Source organism: Acipenser ruthenus, chromosome 7, assembly GCF_902713425.1.
Source record: "Acipenser ruthenus chromosome 7, fAciRut3.2 maternal haplotype, whole genome shotgun sequence".
In the NCBI taxonomy this organism is placed as follows: domain Eukaryota; kingdom Metazoa; phylum Chordata; class Actinopteri; order Acipenseriformes; family Acipenseridae; genus Acipenser; species Acipenser ruthenus.
Genome location: NC_081195.1, coordinates 38,573,128 through 38,581,136, shown reverse-complemented (window position 1 = coordinate 38,581,136; position 8,009 = coordinate 38,573,128). Strand labels below are relative to the sequence as shown.

General features: G+C 42.0%; 1 protein-coding gene across 3 annotated transcripts in view; it reads right to left on the bottom strand.

Moving 5' to 3' along the window:
* Positions 1-921: 921 nt before the first annotated feature.
* Positions 922-8,009, bottom strand: part of itfg2 (integrin alpha FG-GAP repeat containing 2) — a 28,052-nt gene continuing 20,964 nt past the window's right edge. For all 3 annotated transcript variants that reach the window (XM_034027376.3, XM_059026916.1, XM_034027375.3), the window contains 3 exons: positions 7,781-7,898; positions 4,107-4,280; positions 922-1,075 (listed from right to left, as the gene is read on the bottom strand). In XM_034027376.3, coding sequence (XP_033883267.1) covers positions 996-1,075; positions 4,107-4,280; positions 7,781-7,898 — 372 coding nt within the window. In that variant the 3' untranslated portion in view covers positions 922-995. The remainder of the gene's footprint in view (positions 1,076-4,106; positions 4,281-7,780; positions 7,899-8,009) is intronic.

Sequence of the window (8,009 nt, the reverse complement as noted above, 5' to 3'; positions counted from 1 at the left end):
TTGGTAATGATTACACTTCATTCTGGCCGTGGGTAAATATTCCCTTGGTAACCAAGCGCTGCTACCTGATTATTCAATATTTGAACAATTATAAAACCATTTCCCTATGCTTTTCAATAATGGGTTAGTAGACAGGGCTAGAGATCCGAGATTGGCTTTGAACAGGGGTGTTCTGTTACTGTGTGGGTATCCACCGAGAGACAAGACAGACCCACTCAGGTGTCCAGGTTTTATTAATAAACAAAGGGTCGCAGGCAACTGCAGTGATCGATGGCCATCACTAGGGTACCAGCAATGGTATCCCTAGTCCGGAAGGATATATACAAACATGTACATGGCAAAAAGTAAAAATAAAACACATTGGGAAAAACAGCTAAAAACAAAAGTTTGCCATCCAGTGGCTCAGCGTTGCTCCCACTAAAAGGAGGCCCTGCTTCAGGAACCTTCTTACTACAAATTTAAATAAACTTTGGTGGAATTAAAATCTCCTAAATTAATCCCCACGTTAAAGTTTATGCAAATATCCCAGGTACACATGCGGTGATAATCTTGGTTGGTCCATCTGGTTCACTCTCCTTGGCTATCCACACTGGTACGTAAGGACAGGAACAAACAAAACTAGAACAAAGGACTGGCTTTCCTGCCCTTTTTAAAGGCAGGTGTGACCTTCATTGATTGTCAATTATTCAGTTGACACCTAGCCACCTGCTGCACATTCCTTTCAACTAGGCAGGGAGGGGAGTCTAACCCCCCAGTCACATCTAATCAAACAAAAATACATTTATGTGCAAATCAAACAAAAACATATTCTTTACAGGGGCAAACCTCAGCCATGCCACAGGCCTGCTTTAGTGTTTGTTGACTTTAGGGTTAGGGTTACGGTTAGGGTAACTACCAGGAATAACACAAGGTTTTAAAAAATACGTGAATGAATCACCTTTATTGAGATAAGCAGTATATACAAAGAAAAATGAGGTCTTGACTTTTGTGCGACTTCAGGTTGAGATGGTGTTCTTTTTGTTCCCATAGAGCAGGTTGTGTATCAAGTCTCTGACTGCAGTGTTGTCATCAGCATCTAGAAAAACACAAGTTGTAATAAATACCATAATATGTACTCATAGGTAGAAACAAGTACAAGTTGTCAAAGCAGCAAAGTTCTGTGTTAGCATGCATCATGTTTAATGAGCAGAAAACTTGTGAAGCAATGTCTATTGTCAATGCTACAGTTTTTTTCTTTATTTACCCCTTCTCTGCTAGGCCCTTGTGAGAATTTAGTGATTTTGGGACTCCGCTGTTTTACACCAGAATTACCATATTCCCTTTCAGATACCCCAGACAAACTATATATTGTTTTTTTGTGGATTGTTGGTGGATTGTTGTTCATGTGACTACAATAAACAACTATTATTGCAAACAAAATGCTACTTTTTTCATAAAACATATTTTACTTACATCACATTTAGTCCGTAAAATACTAATGATTTGACACGAGATCATTTAGCTGCTGGATTTGCCAATGTCTATTGTATGTGTGCATCTTTTCATTGGTTTGGGGTTTTTATGTGCTGACACCAGGCCACTTTGACTTTTCCACTTATGCAGCCCATGGTCTATATCCCCCATCCCAATTTCATGTGCCCAGTACACAAACAAAGATTGAGATACCCTGGCATAGGCAATCCTAGTTCCCTGAAATATAAATGTAACCATTAGAATGGGTATTTACCTCCTAAAGACCCGAATCTTGAATCTTGTATAGCAAAGCTGCTATTTGAGCCTGTGACGCAGTCGTGACCCGAGGGTTCAAAAGGACTGCGCTCACAGATCTCGTGATTTTTCCTTCCTTAAGTAGTACCAAATTTACCACACTCAATTCGTGGAAAAAATAAAACATCAAATCAATATGCATTTACAAAGATACAACCTCATACAAAACTGACACAAAACAGTGTTATTGTAGATTAACCACAGAGCCTGTTTATTGTGCTGCTTACTATTGTACTTAAGATGGTGTCTCTGTTGTACACATACCCCTCACTCACTTACGACATCACACATCCCGGCAACAGCAAGCATGACACAACACTCCACTACATCAGGAAACATGTAACCCAGCAACCACAATAGCATTGATCGCATTGCAAACACAACAGTCAGAATGGTATGTACAATACCAACAGAACACAACATACCCAGATGGAGATTATTCACAACTGTTTAACAAACAAACAATGGCGTGCCCTGATGAAGAATGCCATCAAGCAAAAAAATATGACTTGCCTACACTGCTACAATGCTGTGTGTTCAGTGCCAGGCTGCACCAACAGTGGTTACAAAAATCATTGTATTATCTTTGTGTACCAATTTAACAAGTGTTATTGTGAGTCCACCTTGCGGGCACATTAAATTCACACTAAGGTTTATTGTTTGTTGATCTACCTTTTTTATTAAACTTAAGAGAAAGCAATCAACTATAGTCAAGCTAAATTGTTTTTACTTTGTAACTGCAATGAGTCTTTGATGATGATGCACATAAAAAAGTGTTTATTAGAAGCTTAACTGGTCCAACAAAAAACAGGAGGGACACCGGTCCTCCAGGACCAGGACTGGAGACCCCTGCTTAACACCCTTGGAAACATGCTTTTGTCCAGAGTTCTTAGATTTAGTTTTAATGTCTCCACTGTTGAAAATGTTAGTTCTGGCACAAAAGACAGATTGTGATCATTGTAACTAACGTTAGCAGCCATGATTGTTTTGATTTTAACCTTACTAGCCTGGTTCTGGATTGGCTCATGAATATTCATGAGACAGCATTAGGAGTGGCCTATGGCATCATTTGTCAACAAAAGAAGTTATGGACATAAGAAAATTTAAGAACGAGAGGTGGCCATTTGATCTTCGGGCTCTAGATTATTGATCTTAACACTGTCAAGTCAGGTCTCAAAGGATCCCACTGATTCAGCATCAACAACTTGACAAGGTACTCCATTCCATACTCGCATTACTCTCTGTGTAAAGAAGTGTACTTATTTTCCAGCTGTGTCCTCTGGCCTTGGTATCTGTGCTGCGCTTAAAGTTTTGTTAAGGTTTAACTAGGTCAACTACTTTTAAAATTTAAAGACTTCAGTCTAGTCCCCCCCCCCATTTCTTCTTTATTTTAGGCTAAATAAATTAACCCTTTGCGGTCCATTTATTAATCGCGCGTCAGGCACGCCAGGTCTAATTAATTTTCACACGCGCAGTTAATTTTATACGCGCTGTTTAAAAGTATTTTTTTTCACAGTCAAACGGGTTTAAATGGCCCTGCATATCAACAAAGCACACACTAGGCATCTCCAGCCCCTCCCCAGCCTTTTGTTTGCTATAGCGTTCAGCTGTGTAAGAAATAAATAATAATAATAATAATAATAGTCGTACATACCGATCGATCATCTCCAGATCACTCGTTTTATCACCAAACTCCTCAATAATGCGATCCAAGTCATTATTTTATTACTATAACATCTGAAAAAAGCTCTGCAAATGTCCATGATAGTCTCAGTGCGCTGACGCACTTAGCCAGCTTGTTTATTATGGACGCCCATTATCTGATACCTGATACCATGTATGACTATTCATGAAATACGCCTTTTTTTTTTTTTTTTTTTTTTTTCCCCCCCGACTTGTCTCGGCTCCTGTCGCTACCACTCGGCAATTGAATGGTTTTCTCGGCTTTTTCCTGAGAAAAAACGACTAAACACCCGTTTATTGCGTTGCTATAATGATGTCGGACCCAGTCCGACAAAGGACCTGTGAGGAATAATTGCAATGTCGGACCCAGTCCGACAATGGACCGCAAAGGGTTAAGTTCCCTGAACTTACATGCATATCTTAATTCCTGGGATTAGTCTAGTTGTTCTTTGCTGGACTCTCTCCAAGGCCACAAAACATGGCTTTAGCCTTATGCCTACAGAGGCCCAATAGGTTTTTGTTCAAACAAACGTGCATTGTAAATTGATATTGCCTTATTACTAGCGTAACTAGTTCAATAAGTCATTTAAGGAGCTGCTTGAAAAAGATAGCTGCCCTTGGTCACCAGCCACTCCATGCCCTACCAAGTCACTTACCTATATGGAGTTTCCCCAGCAGCTCTCTGTACTCTTCCTTCTCTTCCAGCACCTTCAGCAGGTTGGTCGACTCCATTCTTTCCAGCTCCACCCTCCAGTACACATAGATTTTGTGGTTAAAGCTCACATAGACTAGGCAGGGGCTGTTCCTGCCATCCTTACAAGTGTATTGACCTAGAAACAAAAGGGTTTCAGTCAGACCATTGGGATGGATTACAATACATTTTACCTGTTACTTCTTTGTCCATTTGTAAACCGTAAAAAGTTTTTATCACCAGTACCAATTTCAGCTTGCCAGAAGAACCAATTACTTTATCTGTAGAACAGTTGCGGATGACAGGCGTCCACTGTGGTGAACCAGTCGTCTGTCCTTACTGACTGCAACAGCTGTTGCATCATCAACATTTTGAACCTCCTTCAGCTCAGATATAGGTTGACCTGTCTGAGGTTGAGGATCGGTGTGAGGCCATCATCCTGCTTGGGCACTAGGAAGTACCTGGAGTAGAACTCTTTCTCCAACTAGAGGGGCTGCACCATATGAATAGCCTGCTTTTGCAACACTGCTGCTACCTCTTGAGACACCACTGAGGCATCTTGCAGGTCCATGACTGATATTGGAACACGCCCTGAAAGGGAGAGGGGCCGTGCTTGAACTGCAAAGAGTAGCTGGTTTGAATGGTAGTGAGCACCCAGATGTCTGTGGTGCACTGACGCCAATACTCCAGATGGCTCCCTGAGAAGGGGCCCTGGGCCTGTGGCAGCAAACCGATAAGACCACTGCTCATCTTGTGGCTTGGCCTGAGGCTCTGCACGGGCGGGGGAACTTATAGCCTCTGCAGCGAACAGCCGGTTGTGCAAATTCCTGAGGCTGCTGGGGCCAGGGGTGCCAGTTTGCTGATGGTTTGCACACTGGGGGTGGTCACTTTTTTGTAAGCAAGTGCTGCAGCATCTCATCCACCGCAGGACTAAAGGTATGCCCCGGTGTAATAGGGGTATCCAACAGCACCACCTGCCCGTTCAGTTTAGACAGACGGAGCAGGTTCTTATTGATCAGGCGCAACTCATCCAATTGTTGTGGTGATGGCCTGTGGTTGTCAGAGAGGAACCTCAGCAAATGCGACTGGTAGGCTACCAGAATGCTGTTAAAGTTGCCCAGCCGTACGGCGAACACATTGGCTGAATAGACACATTTAAGTATCACCTCCGAGACCCAACATTGTTTGTTGGGGCAGATAGTGTCCTTGGACAGGAGTGCTAAATTAGGCACTTGTACCAACACAGCAATAGAAGCCTCCACCAGGCCCAGTTTCTCTGCATCGTGCACCCTATATAGAATGTCCATAGACTGGGAAACAACAGGAGCTGTATCCGGGTGACCCTAGGACAACTGGATCTCAACGAGAAAATCCAGGTGCACTGGGGGACATGGGAGAAGTGGCAGGCTCGTCATCGAAGATTGACTGCCTTGCCTCACCTTCTGTAGACCAGGACACCTGCAAGACTGCAGTGACTCTCTTGGTCAATGGCATAAGCTCTGCTGACAGGGAGAGCTTAACCACAGGGGACATGCTATCTGACTGCACGTCCTCAGATGGGAACGCCAGCTCCTGTTCGCCCACCTCCTCGAAGGCGGCGATGGAGAGCTCGTCATCCTGCTGCCAATCTGCACTCGTAGCCCCCTGGAACCCCAAAGGGACAGACGGTGCCAAACGCTCACGCGGCAACTCTGCGTGGACAGCTCCCTGGTGGGAAACTACCCAGAGTTTCCATAAGTTTACATCTGGAGCAAATGACTGGGCTGAGGATATCTTGAGTATTGAGTTAAGTTGAGAATTAGATTTTGATTTGTTGATATTCATGATGGAGAAAGCTTGCCGTTTCTCAGGACATACTATTTCAGCAGCTTTTAGCAGCATGTCTTCAAAAACTCCATCAGAAAATGGTTTTGAAGAAACACCTATTTTGTGAGCAATCACATAGCTCGCCTTAACAGCAGCATCACTTATGCTACAAGCATTAGAAATCATTGATTGCTGCTTTTTCAGTGACTGTGCTAATTCAGTATTTATCTTCACGTAACGTTCCTCTACATTTATTTCTTGCCATGGTTTGCTTCGGTGTCTTTTAATGTTGTATTATTTCACAACAGACACATGTTGCTTCAAATTAAGCACATTGGCTTTCCATTCATGTACACAAAGAAATACAAAATTCCCAATTTCTCTTGAAACACACGGCACTCTTGTTTCACCTTTCTCTTCACGGATAAGACGTGAGGATACTTGTCACTACACAACTTACAAATCAGAACTGAAAACCTTTTTCTGGTATCGTCTACTCGAATCAGTTGACGCACTCACATCTCACCCACGTGGACGGCGATTGACAGCAATCACAGCAACATGACAATTTGTGGTGATCATGAGAAGGAACTCTGGAGGCATGTTTGCACACATATTCTAAGAGGTGACGGTGAGTAAAATAATCAACGTGTGTTACTTAGGGGAATCTAAATATGCTGCGCATGATCATTTTTGTTAAATACAATAATTTTGAAGTTTTGGGTTCATCTTTGTATTTTAACAAGTGTCACTCGGCCCGCGCCAAGAGCCAGGGCATTGGATCAGGCCTGCCAAACGAAATTAGTTTGACACCCCTGTGCTAGTGGGATCACAGAACCAACTAAAAGGAAATGTGGGATTACATGAGCTCGACCCTTGCAGTCTCTCATTAAAACTTAAAGTAGAAATTAAGAGTTTGGGGGTCATCTTTGATCCTCATCTATCATTTGAGACTCATATTAGGGAAGTTAATAAAGTATCTTTTTACCATTTAAGAAATATAGCCAAACTTAGACAAATTATCTCTGTATCTGATGCCGAGAGACTAATGCATGCCTTTGTTTCATCTAGAATTGATTATTGTAATGCACTTTTTTCTGGTGTCCCAAAACGTGTGGTATCCCGCTTGCAGCTTGTTCAGAATACCGCCGCTAGAATTCTGACTAAAACCAGGAAAAGTGAACATATTACCCCTGTTTTGGCATCTTTACACTGGCTCCCTGTGCAGTATAGAATTGATTTTAAGATTTTGCTGTTAATTTACAAGGCCCTGAATGGATTAGCACCTAGTTATTTGCAGGAGTTACTGACCCCGTATCTTCCAAACCACACTCTGAGATCACAGGATGTGGGGCTGCTGGTTATTCCTAGGGTCAACAAAAGCAACACGGGAGGTAGGGCTTTTTCTTGTAGAGCTCCTAAATTATGGAATGCTCTGCCTTTGTTTGTCAGTGAAGCTGGGACTGTTACAGTTTTCAAGTCAAGATTAAAAACTCACTTTTTAAAATGGCTTTCTTATTTTAATGGGTTTTAATGTAACTTTAAAATTGCTGCTTTTGTATTATTATGTGTATACTGTTATTTAAATGGTCTGACTGTGGCAGTTGTATGTGTGACATGCTATACAAATGTATTGTGGGGGTTTTTTTCGGCTATGTACTGTACAGTGCTTTGCGATACTTTTGTATAAAAAGCACTATATAAATGCAATAAATAAATACATGAATAAACTATTAAGCAAATATTGCCTAATGTATTGCATACTAAATTTTATATATTTTAATTGAATAATTGTTTCATAAGTCTATTAATACTACAAATCAAAACTCTTACCAGCACAGAATGCATTGACATTCTCATCAAACTGAAATCTGACAACTGTGCGGTTATGGTCGATGATGTAAGTCTGTCCATCCCAGGCACAAGCAACCACCTCCTCGCGCCCGTCACCCTGCAGGAGGCAGTCAGACATAAATTCAAAGGACTGATCACAAGTTTCTGCACCAGCACACCACTAAAAGATCTAGCTTGACAAAGTGCATTCAGTCACTCAATGTATCGA